The sequence below is a fragment of the Mirounga angustirostris genome, unplaced genomic scaffold (genome assembly GCF_029215605.1).
Source record: "Mirounga angustirostris isolate CCGP_5_RB_7025 unplaced genomic scaffold, mMirAng1.0.hap1 SCAF_13, whole genome shotgun sequence".
NCBI lineage: Eukaryota > Metazoa > Chordata > Mammalia > Carnivora > Phocidae > Mirounga > Mirounga angustirostris.
Window position 1 is genome coordinate 68,064,950 of NW_026991721.1, and position 24,087 is coordinate 68,089,036.

A 24,087-nucleotide genomic window follows, 5' to 3' on the forward strand; every position below is an offset into this window, starting at 1 on the left:
TGCAGGTCTTTATTCTAAAATCAGGGCAGAATGAATGTGTTTTAAGCAGAGAAGTGATATAAAGAGATTAGTATTTGCTAATGATTACTCTGAATCAAGTATAGAGAACAAATTGGAAGAGAGTAATTTGGGCAATTACATTACTTTGTGTAGTTAATCATCACAAAAATATCGTTTGAGACAAGGATTGCATTTTATGGTAATTATGACTGAATCTTACATACAGAAAGGATCCAGTGTTGACTAAATATTGTACTTACAAGTAAGTTTATTTTGCCAAGTAATTTACCAATACATATACCTCTGAACTTGGAGAACTAAAAGGGCCTCTCCACATCCCACCATCCACCCAGAGTCTAACCCCTTCTATGACTGCCCTAACCAAAGGTAATCCACCCTCTGTTGATTTTTTCCTGAGATAGCAGCCTCTTCCACCATCAAAAACTTGTTTTGCTTTCTTACAGTAGCATGAAGTCTGCATCTCTGTAACTTCCACCCACCAGGCAGCTCTAGATAATAGTATTCCTAAACTGAAAATAAAAGAGCAATGATTTGCTAATCCAATCTTGTTTTCTTCTTGCAAAACACAATCAGTTGCTTCTGAAATTCTTGAAATAATCGTTAGACTCCCTCTCATCTCTATGACCTTTCCCAATTCTGCCAGAATTCAGCACATCCTCAAGATATTAGTAAACATAGACTAACAGTAGCAGGCAGTACTGAAGAGCATCATCTCCCTCACAAAGCCCATGATCTCCGCTAATTCTAAGACTGTGCTAATTTATAGGGCAACTCTGTTACATAATGGCTCATCTTAAGTTTGCAACATAGAGATTTTCTCACATGAGTTGCTACCGAGCAATGATCCCTATCCTACAGTGGAAAAAAACAATGAAGGTGAGAGATAGCAGGTGCAATGCAAGAATGGATTGGCTTTAGCCTATTAGGTCATATTGGGTATAAACCCTAGATTCTGACATTTTTCCTTCTTAATTTTGCTTTAGCTAAAAATTTTACATTCACATTTTCCACATCTTCATCTAAGTTTTTGACAATGCTATTAAAGTGTAACAAAATCCTATTGAAATTGTTGACCTGCAAACTACCTTTTTCAGTAAATAAACTTTCAAATGAACATTTTGCTCTCAAATGGGAATTTTCTCAAAAATTTTGAGGAAATATGACATTCTACATGTAAATATCTATGCAACACTATTGCTCAAAGGGATTTGTAAAGCCAGCGAAGTATTAAAAGTAAGTTTCAATAACTGGTCATTTTTCTGTAGCTACCTCTCAGTGAGTCAACAATTAGTCAACTATTTGCAGGAAAAAAAAAATAAAAATTACCATAGAGGTTTATAACAAATTATTTTATATTCTGATTTGGTATTTTGTGTTTTGTCTAAAACTATGTAAATTTGTACTCATTGAGGTCAATTTTGTTGACTCTTTTTAATCAAACCAAATGAAGTCTACACAACCCTTAATTCTTACATGTTGTATAGCCACAGCACTGTAGCTCTATCATGGGGCTTTACACATCATCCAGTCCAACCTTCTTTTTGCCACTATTCACAATGCTGCTTTGGAAAGAAACAGGGGCTAGAACCCAGGCCCGCCTCCAGGTTATCTGACATTTTCTAAGAACATGTCACTCCCCAGAACAGATACGTGAATCCAGACATCTTGCCTAGTGCACTTTTCAAACCATAATACTTCCTTACTCTTTCAATTGCTTATCTGTTATCCAACCAGTATATTTCCCTGTCACTTTGTGTAACTCTTTGCAAAAAATTTTCCTACTCTGACTGCACACTGAAATCACTTGATGGACTATTTAAAAATAAACACATCTCTGTTGTACTTCCTGAAATTTTTATTCCTTAGTTCTGGAGAGGGGGCCCCAGGAAGTTCACCCAGGCTTGGCAATCGCTGTTTTAGAATGAACTTCAAAGTCAAACAAACCTGAGTTTAAAACACCTTTAGAGTTGTGTGGCCTGATGTATTTTCTTACCATGTTTCATTTTCCTCATCTATAAAATAAAAACAATACATCAACCTAAACGGGTTATTGTGAGTATTGAGTAGAGTACCTAGTGCAGTGCCCAGCATCTAGTAAAAAGTCAGCAGAAGCTATTATCATAATTCTGGTCCCTGGCCATCCACAAACCTGCTCTAGTTTTAGAATGTAAATGTTTTTAAAGCACACCTTTCTGTAAATAACTTTTTCCTAGACTGTCTTTCCATCCTCAGCTCTGAAGAATTAAGATTCTAGCTGCAGCTATGGCAGCTGAGCTTTATTGCACTTGTCCATATCTAAAGATCTCAAGGAAAGTTCTAAGCAATTAGTGGGTGTTCAATAAACATAGGGCAGATGAATGAATGAATGAGCCTATGAGATGATCCTTCAGTGTCCTCATTTTGGAAAATTAAGAAAAAAATAATCAAGACCAAAAGTGATCACCCAAGAAATCTAGTTTACATCTAGGGTTAGACTCAGACCTGCTCTTTCCGTCAACCATATTGCCCAAGAATAGCAACTCTGCCTCCATTTCCCCAACTGCCACCATTCTGGAGACTAGGATTTACTCTAGGGAACTACATACCACCCAGTTGAAGAAAATCCTCAGGGCCACTATAGCTCTTTGATGAAATTGTATAAGTCATCTAATCCAACCCTCTTTTTATACCAACTTATATTAAAAGTCTATAAATAAGCCAAATTGATGATGCCATAGGGCCAATTGCTATCCTTTTATATTTAATGCAGCTCCGGGATGCATTACCAAGATTAATCAGCTCTTCTTCTAAGTTTTTACCACATATCTCCATTCCCTATCCCTAGCTCATGTCATTCCTTCTATTTGTGATGCCATTCTACCTCTTTCAACCTCCACATTTCCTTTAGAGTACTTTACATATTATATTGTAATATTTTACCTATTTATTGTTTTCTCCCCAAAAGCACTGCTAAGGGGCAATGCCCAAAATGCCTCTTATTGTTGGGGACCTCAAAAGTGCACGCTCATTAATAGTGAAAGTTATTTTGAAAAAAATAATCCTTGGGGAAAATATGCTTTTAGCAATGAAAGTCAAAGAAAAGTAGAAGTGAGACAGATACATGAGCAAAAAGAGACAACCCCGTAAAGTAGTCCATACAATTTTCCAAAGCAATAGTAAGCACTTTTTATTGTCTTTATAATGACCAAAAGGGTCCATGGCAGAAAATCAGAACTGTTTAGTTTTCCTATCCCTATAAATCAAACTTGTGATCCTAACTTAAATTTCAGTGTGTACCATTAATATATAACAGGGATATGAATTTAGAATATGATAGGTATTTCATACAGGCAGGATTGCATTTAATGAGTCTTAAAAACAGTATTTCAATGAAAAGGTACTTCAAAAAGTTGATTACCTAACTACTTTGATATGGTTTCATATGAAAACAATAATGAATAACATGCCATGAACTGTCAGAAAGCAGTTAATAATAATTGGAGTAATTATTTCTTTAAAAAATTCCAAAATAAACTGCCAATTCAGTGGTCTTGGGGTATATCCAAAAGCTCATGAATGTCTCTTCATTCCATTATGAACTGTAATTCATGCCAAATGATCCTAGCTGGTTTCTGTCAACTAACTACCCTGGAAACTTTTAACTATGATGTAATTTTTGACTCAAGTTGACCTCTCTTCCAATCTATAAACCTCTTTTTTTTTTTTTTTTAACACTGTCTCTAAAGAAGCTATCAGTTCTAAAGAAAGAAGCTGGGGGTGGGGGGCGGATTTTGTTTCCATATAATTAAAGAGACCACCAAAAGAATAGAATCCATCCTGACTTCATATGCAGATTTCCTATGCTTAACTCAAATCTTTCCTTTTATATCTCATCATCCATCATTCCACCCTTTCTAGAAGTAAACTTTCTTCCATTTTCAGTAGGAATGTAGTCTTTCCTTAGAAGTCTATTACCAAACTGTGGAAGGAGCCAAGATGCCCTTCAACAGATGAATGGATAAAGAAGATGTGGTCCATATATACAATGGAATATTACTCAGCCATCAGAAAAGATGAATACCCACCATTTGCATCGCCATGGATGGAACTGGAGGGGATTATGCTAAGTGAAATAAGTCAAGCAGAGAAAGACATATGGTTTCACTCATATGTGGAACATAAGGAATAGCACAGAGGGCCATAGGGGAAGGGAGGAAAAACTGAAGGGGGAGAAATCAGAGAGGGAGACAAACCATGAGAGACTATGGACTCTGGGAAACAAACTGAAGTTTTCAGAGGGGAGGGGAGTAGGGCGGATGGGGGTAGCTGGGTGATGGGTATTAAGGAGGGCACATGTTGTGATAAGCACTGGGTGTTATATGAAACTAATGAATCATTGAACATTACATCAGAAACTAATGATGTACTATACAGTGGCTAACTGAACATAATAATAAAAAAAAGTCTATTACAAGTCAGAAAGAAATATAGCTCTCAGAGAAGAAGAAAGCAAGACTGTTACAATTATTATTGTTATTATTATGGTATTTCTATCCAGATTTTGTCTACCTTGTTTTTCCTGTGCCAGAAGCCCAGAGGGCAGAAGAGATTCACTTCTAGACTATATGTCTTCTACAAAAGTCAAAGTTCAACCTAAGTGGGATCCAGAATTGCACTGAACACATTCATGGGTTTCAGTGGGCAATGCTGTCTACTGAACAGGTCATCACATTAAAAAGCATGACATTTTTTATCACACTTAATACCTGTGACTTCTACCAAGGTCATTGTCTCCAAAACCTAGAATTGGAAAACTTAACAAAACAATGGTAAAAACTTGCTCCATTTTCTCTTGTAGTACTGTTCCAAAAGGTAAAAACACAGCAAATGAAAATGGCTTTTTAGCTGACAAAAGCTAAAAAAAAATGAATTTTTTAAATCACCTGTTACATTCCTACAGAGATTCATGCTCATCTCTTACCATCTACTCCTATCTATGGCACAAGAACAAGGGTCTTGAGAATTACAGTGCATTTGCTTGTATGTCATTGTTACAGTTCCTCTTCCTACAGAAGTTAGCCATGTACAGGGAAAGGCACCAAGGAATGGCATGCATTTTGCAGAGCACGACTGACTAGAAAGCTGAGGCAGGCCTTGTTTCTCTTTCATCACAGGTCCAGCACATCTGATCACAATTACTGGATATTTATTTAGTAACATCTCAGCTACTCTTCATCAGGAATCATCATTCCAAAACCTTGCATCATTCTTCCTCATCCTTAAAACATTTTTAATTTTTCAACATTCCTCCTAAAAGTTAGAAGCCAAAACAGAGATACTAGTGGCCCGAACACATGGAATAATTTTTGAAAGGAAACAACAGTCATAGCAATGGCACAGCCTCACATGGTTAGAATTGTAATCAGACTATCCACAATGACATATATTAAAATGCATACAGTGCAGGTGCCTGGGTGGTTCAGTCAGGTAAGCGTCTGCCTTCAGCTCAGGTCATGATCCCAGGGTCCTGGGATCGAGCCCCATATCAGGCCCCCTGCTCAGTGAGAAGCCTGCGAGAGCAAGAACGCTCTCCTTCTGCTGCTCCCCCTGCCTGTGCTCTCTCGAGCTCTCGCTGTCAAATAAATAAAAATCTTAAAAATAAATAAATAAATAAATAAATAAATAAATAAATAAATAAATAAATAAATCTCATACAGTGAGTATAGAATATTCAATATTAAGATTTTTCTCTCATGACTGTCAAGCATACCCTACTTAAACATATCTATTTTACTCTTCCTGAACTCAATCCTATTTCTTAATAACTCTTCTTAACTGAGTCTATAAAACTGTCTTTACTTTCTATCTTGGTCCTCAAGATATTAGCAATCTTAGCTAACTCAGCGTGTCTTTTAACCATAACTTTCAACTTTGAATCCAGTAAAATTTCTTCTAGTCTTTCTTTGGGAAAAAAAAAAAAAAATACTGTCTCCAAGAAGATATTAATTCTAAGAAAACAAACTCTGGGTGCATGAAAATGGCCAAAATGGGTAAGAGAGTAGGTACTCAGTAAAATGGACTGAATGAATGGATTGTTTGGTACAGACTATTGACCTAAACTTCCTGATGCATACATATTTAAGCACTAGACTCTTCCAACAAATTCTTCAGAGTTTAATTGGTCAACACACAGTGGCCCACACTAGTTCATCTCTTGGTAGAACAATACATTAAATCAAATGTAAGATGATAAATGGGTGTAAGAGAGGAAATATAAATCAAAAATAATATTTTTTCCCTAAAAAACTAACATTTAATAGGTTTAAAATATCTCACTTTGGAATTTCTTAAAAAAATAAAATGGCATACAGAAATACTTGTCCAAGTGTATATATAAATTTCTACAAGGATGCAGTATGGTATGTGATATAAAAACAAAAAGAATAGAACCAAAATGGTTAACAGTAGAAAACTGAAAAAAGTTTTCTATATATTACGGACAGTATTTAGCCACTGAAAATAAGTTACACTTGCATAATGGAAATGAATTAATAATATACAGGTGCAAAATGAGTATCTGCACATAACATAGATTATATAGAAATAAAGGGGAGTTTCTAATTTTTTTTCTATGGTTAACATCAGTATTCAATGTACAGAAGCATGTGTTTCTTTTGAAATGTAATGCATTTTAACAGTTAAGTACCAAGAACTAAATGGATAGATCACAATGAAAACCCACACTAATTAAAACTAAATGGGTTAATATACTACAAACTTCTAATAACACATCCAAAGGACATAATTATAAAAACAGAGGAGGTATTCTACACAATGATGTTGTTCACAGCATTTTCTGGGTTAATAGAGGCCATCTGGATGTCCAAAATTTGGGGAGTGCTTGTGACAGGTATGTTTGTATTTATTCAGTGAAATATTAAAAATAAAAAATGTATGTTTAACAATTTGTGATAATATAATAGAAATAAACCTAATATAATATTTGATGCTGCATGTTAAAAGAATATAAAACTGTTTATTCTGATTATATTATTTTTTAAAAAAAAGAAAAAACTTGTATTTAAGAAATACACCAAAATGTTAACAGTGGTTATGTGTGGGTCCTGAGATATAAATGACTTTTTTTGCATTTCCTCCCATTTTCTATAATAAATATGAAAAAGATTTAATAAATTTGAAAGTCATAAGAAAGATTATTTTCTAAAGAAAATGGAGTGGGAAAAAGTCAATTTGAGGAGAAATATTTTCTTTAGTGAAAATGCGAAAGGAAATTTTCCTTTTATTTCAACTTTTGTGCATTTCCCATTTTTTCTCTTAATTGTATGTATTATTTTCATACTGAAAAAAATGACAAAATTGTATAAATTATCTTGCAAATATTTCCATGGCTTAAGGTGATAACTTCCAGAAGAAGAACATTAAGCAACCCTTTTTTCCCAGCCTTTGACAAATAAGGAGATATTTACTTAAAGTTCAGGATCAAAAGACAGGATAAGATAGGACAGGACAAGAAAATAAAGGGCAGAATAGGATGGGACAGGATAGGGTGGGACAGGAGAAGACAGACTAGGACAGGACAGGACAGGATGAAATAGGACGAGACAGGATGGGATAGGACGGGCCCAGGACAGGATGGCACAGAAGAGAACAGGATAGGACAGGGCAGAATAGGACAGGAACAGGAAAGAGGGAAAATGATAATGAGTGACATTATAGCTGGCAAGGGAAAAGGGGGTTCCAGGTAATGAACAGAAGAACTACCAGGGTAATGGGAAGCTGTGACAGTTACCGATTCTTGGACACTAGTGCAACTTAAATGGGGCCCAAATGTTAAATATCCAAACCACGGGTTCCTTGTGACAGATAGCATAACACATTTCTTACAGCTTGGTTAGCTTATGTGCTCTTAAGGTATTTACCAAACTGGTCCTGGGAAAAAATAAAGTATTTCTACATATATTAAAATATTAATAAAGAGGGCCCTCATATGCTACCATGTACAAAAATAAAAAATAAAACAAAACAAAGAACAAACAAAAATAACCCTCCAGTCACACTCCATCCCACAACCTTTGAAACCTTGCTTGGTCTTTGGGCCCATACAGCTCTCTATTATATTATATTTTGCAGCGCAGAAAGTTAGGGTGAATTGTTGCTATGACGCTTCTTTGTTTATCTTTTCTATAATCCATTCTGCTCTATTCACCTATCCTTTTCATGTTCTCTCCTATATTTATTCCATGTCCTATATTTCTTTTTTTTTAAGATTTATTTATTTATTTTAGAGAGAGAGAGAGAGTACAGTGGGGAGGGGCAGAGGGAGAGGGAGAGAGAAACTTCAGCAGACACTGCACTGAGCAAGGAACCCGACACGGGGCTCGATCTCAGGACCCTGAGATCACAACCTGAGCAGAAACCAAGAGCTGGAGGCTTAACCGACTGTGCTGCCCAGGCGCTCCCCCCCCATTTCTTATATTTCTAAGTCTGATGTTATATGTGTTATTATTATTGCTTTTATTATAACTGTTTATATGGCTGTGTTTTTTGTTTAAATGGTTAATATTATGTGCCATACATAGAAAAAAGCCACAGGAATACACAAATCATATAATACTTAAAATACTTGCTGCATTCTTCCCTTTAGTTATCCAATAACCTTTAGATTTCTCACTGGAAACCAGTTACTACAACGGAATGTCGATTTTTAGAATTGTTCTATGTGTGATATCACCTCCAATGTCATCTTAATCTCACTAAAAACCATTATAACAAGTACACAGAAATATCCTAACAAAATATGTAATTTTGTTACAATATGAACAGATTAGTTGTCCTTCAGTGATTGGGCAAATCTCTAAGGTATAAAACCAGGAAACTACTGTATAATATTTACACTCTAAGAGTACGCTTTATGTTCATCATGATGTTATATTAAGCAGTAGGAAATTAGAGGAAATCAAAGGGTCCATTTCTGGGAGAACATGCAAGTAAACTGGCAGATGCGAAACACGGCATACTGTGAACAATTAGAAACAAAACCCCAAAGAACCACATCATCACATGATAGACTTTGAAAACATAATACCAGATGGAAAAAAGCAAGAAACAGAATGAGTCTATGCAAAATACCATTTCAGTGAATTCACAGAAACATGCAAATAAAATAGCGATAGAAGGATACATGTCAGCACATTAAAAAGGTTGCTACTGTCAAGAGGAAAAAGGAACTGGAGAATTGGAGAATGAGGAGTGATTAAACAATGAACTAATAAATGAATGAATGATGAAGCAAAATACCCATGAAGACACTGTGCTATGAACTAAGGTGCATGTTTAAATACTCCGTACCTGAAATCCAAAACATAGCTTTTTAAATCCTTTGTTTTTACAGAGAAGATTCACCGCTAATGTCCTTTAAAGTTAGTTCTCTTCATGTGTACCTCAGTCTTTGGTTGATTTGACAGAAAGCTTTAAAAAGGCCAAAAAACTGAGATAAAATTTGAAAACCATTACCAGTTAAAAAGCAATTAATTGTGAGCTTCAATAGTTTTGAAATTATAATTAACAAAAACACACTGCGGCTTGCAAAAGAGCTCTTTAAATCATTCAGAATGTATACACTATATGAAATTAGGAGTTAATCTCTTAGTTGCTGGAAATTGTGTCATTAGCAGCCATTTACAAATAGATTTCAACATCAAAACATTCTTAACTTCAAAAACGTTGCCTGAAGGAAATGACTCTAACATTGTCTACTCTAACTTGCCATTAGCAAGAAGGAAGTCATACTTTCTGAAGGCCTCACACGCATTTCTTCCTCATCCTACTCAATCCTCTCCTCAAAACAAAACAAAACCCTGTAAGAGATACTAGGTTAAACTATGCAAAACTGCCATTTTTCTAAGTCAGAATATTTCAATACTGGAATTTTTAGGTAGTTTGATTTCATAATATAATTCTCCATTTAAAATTGAGGAAACTTCAGGTGCCTGGGTGGCTCAGTCGTTAAGCGTCTGCCTTCGGCTCAGGTCATGATCCCAGGGTCCTGGGATCGGGTCCCACATCGGGCTCCCTGCTCGGCGGGAAGCCTGCTTCTCCCTCTCCCACTCCCACTGCTTGTGTTCCTGCTCTCGCTGTCTCTGTCTCTGTCAAATAAATAAATAAAATCTTTTAAAAAATAAAAAAATAAAATAAAATAAAATAAAATAAATAAAATTGAGGAAACTTCAGGCTTTGAAGATTTCAATAAATTACTTAAAGATACATTTCTTAAAAGGTAAAGTCCCGATTTCCACTTTAGTCAATTTGTCCATAAAATCCATGTTCTCATATTACATTGTTCATTACATTATACTGTTTCCATTAAACTTTGGAATTTTCACAGGTATTAATATATTTGAAATTTAAACTAATTCCATGCTTAGGAAAAGGTGGTAACAGACACTTAGTTTGAACAAGAATTTTTACGCATGTCACATAAGACTTGGACAAATTTTATATATCTAAAATCTGTGGGTTCAACAAAGTATGTTTTCTTCTTTAAGAATAACATGTCCTGGGGTACCTGTGTGGCTCAGTTATTAAGTATCTGCCTTCGGCTCAGGTCATGATTCCAGGGTCCTGGGATTGAGCCCCACATCGGGCTCCCTGCTCAGTGGGAAGCCTGCTTCTCCCTCTCCCAAGCCCCCCCCGCTTGTGTTCCCTCTCTCGCTGTGTCTCTCTCTGTCAAATAAATAAATAAAATCTTTAAAAAAAAAAAAAAAAAGAATAACATATCCAAGCTTTAAAATCAGTGCAAGTAAAAGACTAGTTTTCTTCAGGCAAACCAAAATTAAGTAAACCTTACAGATCCATTGTGATTAGAAACTCTTCTAAGATGTTCTTTTGACTCATTCTTCTAAGATGTTCTTCTAAGATGTTCATTTGACTCATTCTTCCCCTCTCTTATGTTTTACAAAATGTACAAGATCAAAATAAAGAGTTCAGTGATGGGTTCTACATAGTCCAAGCCAAGCTCCAACCCCACAGAAAACTTCCACAGGAGGTAACAAATGTAATACAGACAATGCCCAACAGCAAATGCCATTTCTTGAGTGGAATAACATTCATATTGAAGCTCTGCATTCTTGTGGTTTAATGAGTCATTTTTTTCCAACTGGAACCCATTAATATAGACCACTGATGATATTTGCTTAGTTTTCTCTTTAGATATTCTGAGCTAGCTGGAGTGAGGGAGGGGGGGACATATTCTTTACCTTTGTTTGCATCACCTAAAGCACTTTACAAATGAGCTTTTGGGTCCATGCTTTTCAAACTGAGGAGAATTCACAAAGCTCAAAGGCCCAAAGTAACTTCTCAAAAGCAATTTGGCCAAGGGAAATCAGTGAGAGGTGAAAGCACTCTTATCACCTATTTCAGCATATTCACAAGAGGTGGTTCTTTTCTTGTACCACAACTCTCTTGGGACACCCTCACCAGCATGGAAATCAATGTTCTCACTCAAGGTAGGGTGACAGCGAGTTATGCAGATAATTAGAAGGCCCATAAGAGAGAGAATTGGGGGTGGGGAGGAATTAGCAAAGAGAATCAAAAGTATAGCATGGGGAAAGAAGAAATTTGTTTGGATCACTACCCCTTTGTATCCTTCCAATGCACCTGAGCTTTCTAAGATCACATGAAACAAAATTACTAGCACTTTGAAATCAGCTATTCGATAATCTTATCACAGGAGAAAGGAATATAGTCAGAAAGGCATTCACCATAAATCATTTCTTAGATTTATCTTATTATTGAAGTGCCCACTTTAAAAAAAAATTCAGATGTATAAAATGCTTTTACTTTGTGAACATCACTCATCTCTTCTTGCCTTAAACTATTTAAGACCTCTGATATCCATGGATGTGTCTGAAGACCTTTAACAATTTCCAAATTCATGAAAACCATTAAATCATGCAATTTAAACCACGTTCCCCATAGAACTTGTATTTGATTCATTTATCAAATGAAGTCATTGTCAAATTCAAGTTTTCAATTTCTAAATATGTAAATATCCTATTGATCATGCAAAGTCCATCTCCTAAATCTACTTTTTCTTTAGTCCCACTGCCAAAGCACTAAAGAAACTAATTTTCACATGACTTTTTACCACACTATTTGATTACTATCACATCACAAAGTTGCATTAAAATGTGGATACTAAGAAGTGAGACCCACTCCCCACCTAAGTCATCTGCTCTTATACTAAGGTCTGTCTTAGTTTGTGCCTTAGCCCAATTATTAATTACAACATGTCACAGACCTTCAAGATCCCATTTCAAGAGTCAATACTGTAAATGTAATGCATCCTGGATGTTAAAGGGCATCTGTCACTTTTCCCTCATTCCTTTCCCTGTGACTCCTCCCTGGAGGAGCTCTGTCATGGTGCCATGGCTGGAGCCTTAAAAGCTGGGAGGAATGACAGGATGCAGCAACAGTAAATGGTAACCATTTTTCACATCCATGATGTTTTTCAGTTCTTCAAAGTACTTTCCTATCCTTTACATCATCTAATCCTCAACACAACACTCTGAGATAAGTAGAACAGTTTCGTCATGTTTCAGTTAGGTGAATTGTCATCTGTGGCTATGAAGGAGAGAAGAGGGAAGGAAAGAGGAAATTTGGCTTTGGGGGGAACACCTGTTATATAATGGGCTTTATGCTCAGTATTTTATTCCATGAGCGATTTATTTATAATTTCTGTTAGTTTCCCCTTATGTAATAGAACCTACCTTGTGGACTAGTTAAGACTCTGACACAGAATGTATAAAGAACGTAACTCAAGACGTCTGGGTGGCTCAGTCAGTTAAGTGTCTGCCTTCGGCTCAAGGTCATGATCCCAGGGTCCTGGGCTCCTTGCTCAGCGGGGAGCCTGCTTCTCCCTCTCTCTCTGCCCCTCCCCCCGCTTGTGCGCACGCACTTGCTCTCTCTCTTACACGCAGCCTCTCTCTCTCTCTTTCAAATAAAATCTTAAAAAAAAAAAAGAACATAATACAATGTCTGCCCATGAGAACATTTCAATGAATGTTGGCTCTTGTTACTATTTCTTTTAATTTTCTCTTTTTAATTTTATTATGTCATGTTAATCACCATACATCATTAGTTTTTGATGTAGTGTCCCATGATTCATTGTTTGCGTATAACACCCAGTGCTCCATTCAATATGTGCCCTCTTTTAATTTTCTTTTAAGGTTCACAATATCCTGGCGAGATAGGAATTACTTCCCTTGTTTACCTGTTGAAGACTCCAAGTTTCAATGAAAATTAACAAGTGCTTTTTGAATGAAATAAATTCTACTTCAAGCTGAAATTCCACACAGCCATCTAACCAAGGTGCTACAAATTTTGTGTCAATTACAAATAGCAACAGATATTTGCTTTGTCCAGAAGGATCAAAGAGGGAGCCAGAGGTCAACCAAAGGAAAGGATAGGTCTCCCTGTCCTAATGCCATCTGCTAAATGCTCGGCAAGTTCCCTTCATCTTTACATAGTTCTGAATTCCTTTTATTATTTTTATTTATAAACATAAATAATTTATAATATTACTATTCGGTGCTATTAATACTATTAATGCTAAATAATACTACTTAATTACAGTAATAACTATCATTTCCTGAGTACCTATGCACCAAGTGCTAAGCATTTCACCCACATGTTCTCATGTAATCTTCACAACTAAACTAAGGGAAAGACTTCAACCCAACTTCACAGATGAGTTAAACTTATACTCAGAGAAGGAATTTACCAAAATCATAAAGGGAGATAAATGCCTGAGCTAGGATTCAAACTCATATCCATATATCTCCAAGGTCCATGATCTTCATTTGATTGTTGTTTGATTGCTTATTTGATATTCCTCCCCAGAATGACCTAGGCACTTTTAAAATCAATGTTAGGATCACCACATTGCTTAGCACGATGAACTAGAAAACTTGACTAGGATTAAAAAACTGAGTTGATAAAGAAGACATTTAACTCCACTAAGTTCATCTATCAAATGAGCTAAATGAACTAGATCAACCCGTAAGGTCCCTATAACATTCAGGGATTCTACAGGCTCCTCTCCCTCGGGCTGGGTGTTCCCCAGAGAAGGCAGAAAGCATATGACCTCCAGAACTGTGAGGAAACACATTTCTGTTGGTTAGACCGCCCAGTCTGTGGTACTTTGTTATGGAAGCCTGAGCAAACTAATGCAGGAGACACCAGTTAGGATGAGGTGTTCATATCTGCCTCAGGTCTAAGAATAATCCATAAACAATATTCTTACCTTCATTTCTGATCAAGTACTTTTTGATAAAAAAAAACACAAACATACATATAGACAGTCTGATGCAGAGCCAGTGGTAGGACATATAAGAACCTCAGGCAAGTGTAGAAAATTCCAGCTTCTAACCCCATCTGTCTCAGAACCTCCCTGGTAGAGCACAGTGATTGAGAACATGGTCTTCAGTATGAGACAAATGTGGGTTCAAATAGGGCTTCTCCAGGTGTTAGCTGTGTGACTTGGGGAAAGTTACCTAACCACTCAGAATCTCAGTTTCTCAATCCCCTAAAAAGTGATACTTCCTGGGCGCCTGGGTGGCTCAGTTGGTTAAGTGACTGCCTTCGGCTCAGGTCATGATCCTGGAGTCCCAGGATCGAGTCCCGCATCGGGCTCCTTGCTCAGCGGGGAGTCTGCTTCTCCCTCTGACCCTCCCCCCTCTCATCCTCTCTCTCTCTATCTCATTCTCTCTCAAATAAATAAATAAAATCTTTAAAAAAAAAAAAGTGATACTTCCTATTTTCCAGGCTTGTTACTTATAGGGATAATTTAAATATAAGGAGTAAGTGAGATTATAAACAGAAAGAGCAAAGAACTAATTATATCTGGCACATAGTATGTGATTAGTAAATGATAAGTTGTTATCAGATTGAACTATATGAAATGGTTGATATTTGATTTTTTATCAAAATGGCAATTCCATATAGTTCAGCCTACTATATATAATGTCACATAGAGGCAGAAGAGCATAATGGTCAATAATACAAGTTCTGGAACCAGGATATTTGGGCTGGAGTCCTGCCTCTGTCACTCACTAGCAAGTTACAGAACATCCCTAATTCAATTGCTCGGCTGACAAATTAAAAATATCTACTCCAGCGGCACCTGGGTGGCTCAGTCGGTTAAGCATCTGCCTTCGGCTTGGGTCATGATCTCAGGGTCCTGGGATCGAGTCCCAAGTCAAGTTGGGCTCCCTGCTCAGCAGGGAGTCTGCTTCTCCCTCTGCCCCCTCCCCCCCATCACTCATGTTCTCTCTCTCAAATAAATAAATAAAAATCTTAAAAAAAAATCTACTCCACAGGATGGATGGAAAGGTTAAATAAATTAATCCACACAAAGCTCTTAGACTAATGCCTGCTACCTAGACAGTCCTCAGTGAATGTAACCTACTATTGATGTTATTAATATTATTAATAACAAAATGAAGGAAGTAGATTTGAAATTCTCTGAAATTAATTCCACCTTCTAATTCTATTCTGTTTTGGCTGGTATTGATAAAAGAGAAGTATACAGTGGGCTTTCAGCTGTATACCATAAGGAGGTTAAACACTGAGTGCTATAAGTCCAACAAATATTAAGGAATCAGAAATAATTTAAATAAAAATAAGTCTCATAATTCCTTAATAATTTGTTTGAGACAAATCTAAAACAACTGTAATGCTGAAAATTATGTTATCTTAGGGGTAAATCAATAATTTTCCTTAACTTCTTAAATTGCTAAACATCTTTAAATATCATTTCACATAAGATGGAAAGCTAGTGGTCTCTACATTGTGGGGTTTAATTTGTTTATGCATATGTGCATAGAGTTGTTCATCATAACAGACTGACTGTTGGACTGAGGATAGATGGACCAGTATAGTAACCAAGCCACTCATTCAGTGGGTGATGGTGAGCAAATCACTTCAACTTCATTTTTCTGTTTGGGAAAATGAGGAAGAAGTCTAAGTAAAGATGCCAAAGCTTACTTCCAAGTCTAAAATTCTGAGTCTTTATCTACTGTAAATGGATTAAGAATATAACGATTGCGTCAAAGTAATGTAAGTCATTTCACCTGGCAATAAACAGGAAGTAAAGTATTTTCAAATAGCAGAATGTTAAGAATAAAGACAACAACAACAAAAAAACTCCCATTCAGTTAAAAATATCCCCTGAATTGAAACCACAACACATGCCTGGGTAAATCTAAGGGGTAACTTTTACATTTTATGCAATAAATGAAAAGAATTAATGATCAAGCCTTTTCTGAAACCAACAGATGGTATATATTCCTTCTCAGCAGAAGTAAAGCTGCCTGGGCCAGCTATGAAACAAATAGTGACTTAAAATTCCAGGTCCATTTGTACAGACACTCTAATCTCTGACCTTAACAAATTCACATGACATCAGATTTCTGTCTCTGAAAATTGTTAATTATGATATAACTTCTAGGACTTTTGCGAGGGTAAATTAGTTAATGTTTCTTAATCACTTCAAGGATAATGATTAACCAAAAAAAGATCGTCACTGTGAGACTAGAAAAAAATCTCCATGCTCACAGCTTTCTTCCAATTAACATAGGTATCTCAATAAAAGTTTTTTAAAAAGAAAAAAAAGATCTTCATGACCGTGCAGTAGATCTAAAATAATAATTGTGAGGGGGCGTCTGGCTGGCTCAGTCGGTAGAACATGAGACTCTTTATCTTAGGTTTGTAAATTCGAGGCCCACGTTGGGTGTAGAGATTACTTAAAAATAAAACCTTTCGGTGGCGCCTGGGTGGCTCAGTCGTTAAGCCTCTGCCTTTGGCTCAGGTCATGATCCCAGAGTCCTGGGATCGAGACCCGCATCAGGCTCCCTGGTCTGCGGGAAGCCTGCTTCTCCCCCTCTCCCACTCCCCCTGCTTGTGTATCTCTCTCTGTCAAATAAATAAAATCTTTAAAAGATAATAAAATAAAATAAATAAATAAAACCTTTCAAAAAATAAAGTAATAATTGTGAGACAAAGCAAAAAAAGTTAAATTTCTCATCACAACACCATGAGAATATCTAGGTTGAAACTGAACGGTCCATATACAAATGTAAGTTTTGGGGGGAAAAGATAATAAAACCAAGACACACTGAATCTGGTACCATAAAACATATTCTCTACTCAAAGTAAGATTTTCTTATCAATTAAATTATATCTGTTTAACTACTAAAATGTCAGAAATATAATTCAAAAATAGATGAACTTCAATATGAGGGCTTCTATGAATAATATTTTGAGTTAAATTGCTCCAACATTCCAAAAAATCTAAGAAACTAAGTTTCTCAGGGTCAGTGACAACACATTGGGACTTTCTAGTAAAGTGCAAGCAACTACATTTTCCATTCCTTGGAAACAAATAAATCAAAAATAGATTTTATCTTAAAAAATCAAGTACTCCTTATTTAAAAGCTTGTTATGGGAAGGTGGAGGAGGTTATTGCTCGGTTAGTTTATGTGCGCGTGTGTTTGTTTTGGCTTCCCTCAAAAGACTTTTTTTTTTTTCTTCTTAGCTTAATTTTAAGATTCCAAAACTCACAGCATGTCATAATTAAACATCTCCTAGGAAGTGCACAGTCTGATTAGCACATTAACTCAGGCATAAACCAACCGTGACCAGGCTGCCTCCGGGTCTGGGTCAGACCAGTCTGGGAAAGAACAGTCCTGATGAAAACTCCTACTAAGATACATTAACCTCAACATTATTTTATCTTCCATCAGTTAAGATCTTTTCTCTGTCAATTCTTATGCAGTTTTTTTAATTGTTAATTCTGGCCTGAGAACAATCAACTAACATCCTATAAATATAAATAAATATAGATAAAAAATGGATCCACTAGTTCTGAGAATGAAATAATTTTACCTTCATTCTCAAAGGTTCCCACCACCAAAAAGCTCAGATGATTAGGGCGAAGTCAGAGATATTTTTATGATTACACACCAACAGCTAGAGACCGTGACTTCTTATCCGATATCAACTGTTTTGGAAAGGGAGAGCAAGAGGACTACCCATATCCTGATGTCTTTTTATTGGGCAGGTTGGGGCCAGCTGCTTGCTGTAAAACAAAATGATAAGTGCAAGTGACCACGGAAGTAGAAACATCTTCCCCCACAGTCTACACTTACACCATCCAAAACGGTAGCCATTAACTGCACACAGCTATGGAGCATTTGAAATGTGCCTAGGCCCACCAAGAAACTCAATTTTTAGGTTTACTATTTTTTTTTAATTTAAACTTAAAGCTGATAGTCCTTTGTGTTATTAGAAAAATTTTAAATATGTTTGCAACAGCTTGGGTATGCGAATTCACTTTTTTATTTGTAAAAATTTTATGAAATCTAAACACAAGTATTTCTGATGAAAATCTGGTGACTGAATTATGATGTGCACAAGTATAAAATGCATACCATATATTTCAAAGAATAGGCAACAGGCTAGAATACATCATTGATATTTTTAAAATATTGGCTACATGTTGAATACTTCAATCCAATACTTTAGATAGACTATTTTAAATAAAATATATTATTACATTTAATGGCACTAGCATTTCACTTTTTTAATGTGCTACAAAAAAATTTGAATTGCATGACTCATATTACATTTCTGTTGGGCAGCACTGATGATGAGTAATAGTAACCAGTGGCCTAACTATCAGAGATGGGCCAGTGAAGTGTTTTGCTGAAAATCTGTGTAGCATGAGGAAAGGCAAAAAGGCCAGACAGAACTGCAATCACATCCTAGCTCTGATTCTGAACAAGTCATCAGCTTCCTCCGCCCACCTTTTCCCATGTATAAAATGGGAAGAATGGTTTCCTAGCTTAAACCAAATATTTGTAAAGTGTCTGGCATATGACAGGAATAAACAGTTGAACACATAGTCGGTTTTCAGTAGAAAACAGAGATTTCAAACTACTAAGAATTAACTGCTTGTCAATATCTATGCGTTCTTGTAAATGGACTATATTCTGTAGACCCTTCCTTCCCCTCATACTCCTGCAACTTTGTTACTACCTTACATTTAAAGATGAATAACATCAACCTTTATACTCCATGTTATTATCAAAATAATCAACAACTGGAGGGACTCCTTCCATTTGTGTTTTAAAGTGGTAGTAAATTCATTTCCAGGAATACCACCATGATTTTTATGAATCTAAAATTCACCTTCAAAAGAGACTTATGGGAACACCTGGGTGGCACAGTCAGTTAAGCATCCGACTCTTGATTTTGGCTCAGGTTGTGATCACAGGGTCATGAGATTGAGCCCTGCCTGGGGCTCTGGGCTGAACGCAGAGTCTGCTTGAAATTCTCTCTCCCTGTCCTACCCCTCCCTCTCGTGCTCTCTCTCTCCCTAAAATAAATAAATAAATCTTTAAAGAGAGAGAGAGAGAGACTTGTAATATCAGAATATTTATTATGTCCTTTTCAGGCTATCTAAAATTCATCACAGTGGGACCTTGTTCTCGTGAGTGTTCGGTAGGCTCTAAGATGCTCTATCTAAGGCATTAATAATAATGAAGTAGCAGTATTAAACATGTAAAAGATGGAGCCAGCAATATTTATTTTAAAATTAATTATATCCCCTTGTTATACTCTATTTTCTTTGCGACTTGAAAAATGCCTGCAAATTCTTACACTATGAGGTAATACCATAATCATCAAAAGATTAGGAATGATAAGCCTAGGACAAATAAAATTAAGTCCTCCTTCATAAAGCAAATAGTAAAACCACAGAGTTCTTGTTTCACTAAAAAGTAGAGTAAGACAGACTGAAAATATTCCAAAATTGTTTAGATAAATTAATGCCTAGAAAATCACCATATAGGTAACTACTGAAAAGTGAGAAGTTTGGAAGTCATCTTTCATTTTTCAGGAGGATGCCAAGGAGAAAAACCATTCCTCCCCACAGTGACTTTTTTCATACAGTGTTGACTTCTGACAGGATGGCCTAAGGGTCAACTCACTATGGTCTTTCTTAGGTTTCTATAAAAACTAATTTACAATGACCTCTCTCTTCTTCTGTTTCTTGTACTTTTCACTCATAGTTTTCCATTTAGCCCTTTTGTCATTTTTTTCCTTCATTCATCTGATGAGTATTTATTGAGCCCTTACTATGTGCCAGCTGGTCTGCCGGCCTCACCATTGAACCTCACTAGCCTGTCATATTATTCAAACAACAGCACTAGAGTGAGATGGCGAGAGGCAAAACATACTTAATTTGTTTTAATTAGTTGGGTAATACGTGTGTGTATGCATATACTCTTCATCATCTCTGACTTGTCACCAAAATAAATTTGAAGTTGTCACACAGCATCCAAGCTCATAAAAATTAACTTGCTGGTTTCCAACATAATTAATTTTTAAGTAAGTTATTATTTTAGCTTATACTATACCATAGAGCTGAAATCCAAAGTTCATTTGTGGCTTCAAGTTACCTATTCTTAGATTGTATATTAATACAAATATCTCTTTACCAAAATTTGCCATTTTTGATGGCAAAACTTGCCATCATAACTCTTTTGAATTTTCTCCAAGTTATTCATATAGTTATATAATAGGTCAGATATCTCCTACTGAAAAATCTTGTGTTCACTAATTCACAACTAAGGGGGACTTTCTAGGGGAAAAAATTAAAAAGACAGGTCAGAGATCTTCATACATTTATTAGAGAAAATTTTTCTTAACTTGTTTATTCAATTATAAGTATATACTTGTTCAATTTTCCATTAGATTGTAAGAAACTTGAGGGCAGGGGCAAGGGCTCACTTTCTATGTGTCCATTTGAAAAGCATGGGTTTCAAGACAGTTTGATAGTCAAATGGAAAGTTGGTTAGATGAAAAAGAGAAAGAAATGTTCAGATTTAAGAGTTACCAATAAAATGAGGAGCACTTGGGTGGCTCAGTCAGTTGAGCACCAACTCTTGATTTTGGCTCAGGTCATGATCTCAGCATTTGTGGGATCGAGCTGGACATCAGGCTTGCGCTCAGTGCAGAGTCTGCTTGAGATTCTCTCCCTCCCACTCTGCCTCTGTCCCTCCCCAGTGTTCTCTCTCTCTCTCTAAAATAATAAATAAATATTTTTTTTAAAGTTAGCAATAAAATGAGTTTCATCTTTGAGACTATTTTTCTTAACCCATTAGTTAAAAATACAGGTGTTGGGTGATGATGATGTGTCGATGTAGGTTCATCAATCATAACTTATGTATCATACTGGTAGGGGATGCTGATAATGGGGGAGACTATGCATGTGTGGGGGTAGGGAAGCATATGGGAAATCTCTGCACCTTCCTCTCAATTTTACTGTGAAGCTTAAAAAGCTCTAAAAAAATAAGTTCTTTAAAAAATAGGTGTTAAACTTTAAAAATATCAATTGTGTGACCAATAGATAATGAAAAATAGTACTTTATTGTATAAAATAAAACATCAGTTAATTAATTCAATCTCAATTTATTGCAGTCTTAGCATGTGCCAAGCACTACTTTCCTCAGACCTGAGGTTTAAAGATAAATAAGATCTGTAAACGTAAAGTACGAAATGGAAAGTTGGTTCCACAAAATTCATGTGAACTAATCACAATTTTAAATAATCATTAAACCATGGAAAAGAAAACAATGCGTCTCCTACTTAGAATGTGTTCACTTCCCCAATGAAAAGGAATGACAAAATCTTTTTCATATGCCCTAAAATTTTTCAATACACTTTATACTTTTTGCTGGTTGCTCAGAAAACGCTACCTCCTAATACAAAGTAAGATGTCTTCAGTGCCTCTGTCTTTTTTAAGGAGTCAAGTAGGAAGGGAATGGAAAGAATGAAATCAGAAATGTCATGGAATAGAGAAAAGGAAAAATATCAACATGATAAATCGGAGCAAAGTTCTGCACAATATCATTCTCGTATTAGGCCAGAACACTGGACCCATAATCAACCTAGGGTAAGAAGCTAAGAAATGCCTAGAAATGAATAACCGCCTTAGACACATACTTTGTGAGAACTGGCAGTAAAAGGAAACAGTGCAGAAATCTTCTGGATAAGCTTAGGGGCAAGGCTGAAGTCTTGATTAGTGAAAACTAAAAGCCTGTCATTGGTTAGTCCTGCTGGTGAAGCAGAGCCTTCAAGGCACTTGGCAGCCTACAAGAGGTAGCAACTTCACTCAGGCACTACTAGCCTGGTCTGGCAGCTTCATTCCTTTCACTTCACTGTACATAGTATCTTTGGTTCTTAAAAGAGTCAGTCATTTTAACCTACATGAGTGTAAATGATACATCAAGGAAACCTGACCACTTTAGAGAATGACAAACCTTTCTGAAGTGAACACCCAGGGACTTTAATAAATGGGTTTCTTTAATAAATGGAAGAACTGACCAAGCCTGGTAGCAATGCCTGCCTACCTTAAACCCATTCTACCAGGTTACCCAAGTCCCACTTACCCCTAACATCTGGTGGAGGTAGTGATACTCTGGCCCTTGGTTATACAGCAGGAAGGCTTTCCAGAAAAGCAAAACATTCAGGGAGAGCCAGATAAACTAAATCATACAGAGAGAGAAAACAAAAATTAAAAATAAACATTACCTGATGAATGGAAACCTCAAGTACATTCATTGGACACAATACTTTCTGTGGAAGCTGGGTTAGTAATTGCAGAAAGCATTTTCAATTAACCATCAAGCTGAAAACCACTCAGAGCAAAACAAATCTGCCCTCACTCAGTCCCTGCACCTGAAATTAAGCATTTGGGTTGCAAAGACGTCTCCTAAATGATCGGCAGACATCCCCTGCAGTACAAAATGAGCCTAAGAAATTAGTGACATCACCACGTCCCGAGCATTGCATGTTGTTAAAATGCAACACCAAACAAAAGCAATCTGGGAAAAGAGCAAAGGGGGGAAGATGTTTAAAGGGTTAAGAAAAAGATGTGTTCACTACAAGTGATCTCTTCTCCCCCCCTCCACATCCGCTCTCCCATCAGTGTGCAGCAAAGTTCCCATGCATTTGGAGCGGGGGTGGGATGGGGGGGGGTCGTTATTGTCTCCAGGCATGAACAGCGGAAAGTTTTGTTAGTTGAGAATATTTGAATTAGAGGCAAAACGTCTCCAGCTCCCCACCCGCGCACGCTCAGAGAATGAATCAAAGTCGCTGCACGAGAGACAAAACGCAGGGAGAGCCTTGCCCGCCATCCTACCAGGCAGAGGTGTTTAACCCCTTCGTTGGCCAGCCAGTTCCTCCAGGACACAGCCATGCCGCCGGCCCCGCCGCGCTGCGCTCTCCGCCGGCCGGCCTGAGAAGGAGCGGCGGCGGCCGGGGCAGCGGTTACAGTCGTGCGGCCTGCGAGGGGGAGGGGGGGTACGGAGGGTCAAAGACTGAGTGGAAGCCCGGGCGCCGGCGCCGAGCCAGCCCGGGCGGGGTCTGCGTCCCCGAGCCGGGTCTTCCGGGCGCCGCGGCGGCAGCCCGCGCGGGGTCTGTGCTGCGCCCTCGGCCGCCCCGGGCCGGCGCTCGGAGCGCGCGCTCCTCGGCCCCGCCGCGCCCGCCCCTTGGTCTGCGGGCGAGCCTGTTGCTGCGGCTGCCGCCGTTCAGGGTGTCCCGGCTGGGAACCGGGGGCGTCCCCCGCAGCCTCAGCCCGGCCGGCGCGGCTCGCAGAGACCGAAAAAGATGTGGATGCCCTACCGGGGAACCCCGCCGCACCCCCGTACACTCGCACACACCTAGGTCTTTGGCACGGGTCGTTTCCCCCGCAAAAAGTTCAACTCGAAGAGCCTCCGTAAAGAAATTTGAGCCGGAAATAGCCTTTTGTGTACGAGCGTCCGCCTTCTCCCGCCCATCCTCAGCAACTCATCCCACCCCAACAAGCGCCTCCTCGCAACCCCTTACCTAAAGCTTTCCTCTACCTCCCTCTTCTCAGTCCCTCACCCCTACGCCAACCCACATTCATGCAAAGCTTTGAAGAAAATTCTGAATAAAAAGAGGCCAGCGGTATAATGGTTAAAG

General features: G+C 37.5%; 1 protein-coding gene across 3 annotated transcripts in view; it reads right to left on the reverse strand.

The window, feature by feature from the left end:
* Positions 1-23,882, reverse strand: part of NOX4 (NADPH oxidase 4) — a 362,080-nt gene extending 338,198 nt beyond the window's left edge. For 2 of the 3 annotated variants that reach the window (XM_064577120.1, XM_045894592.3), the window contains exons 1-3: positions 23,805-23,882; positions 23,285-23,427; positions 22,533-22,628 (exon numbers count right to left, since the gene is read on the reverse strand). In XM_064577120.1, the coding sequence (XP_064433190.1) occupies positions 22,533-22,628; positions 23,285-23,341 (153 nt within the window). In that variant the 5' untranslated portion in view covers positions 23,342-23,427; positions 23,805-23,882. Of the gene's footprint in view, positions 1-22,532; positions 22,898-23,284; positions 23,428-23,804 lie in introns of those variants that run through there. The other variant, XM_054512172.2, reaches the window with a different exon arrangement.
* Positions 23,883-24,087: the final 205 nt, after the last annotated feature.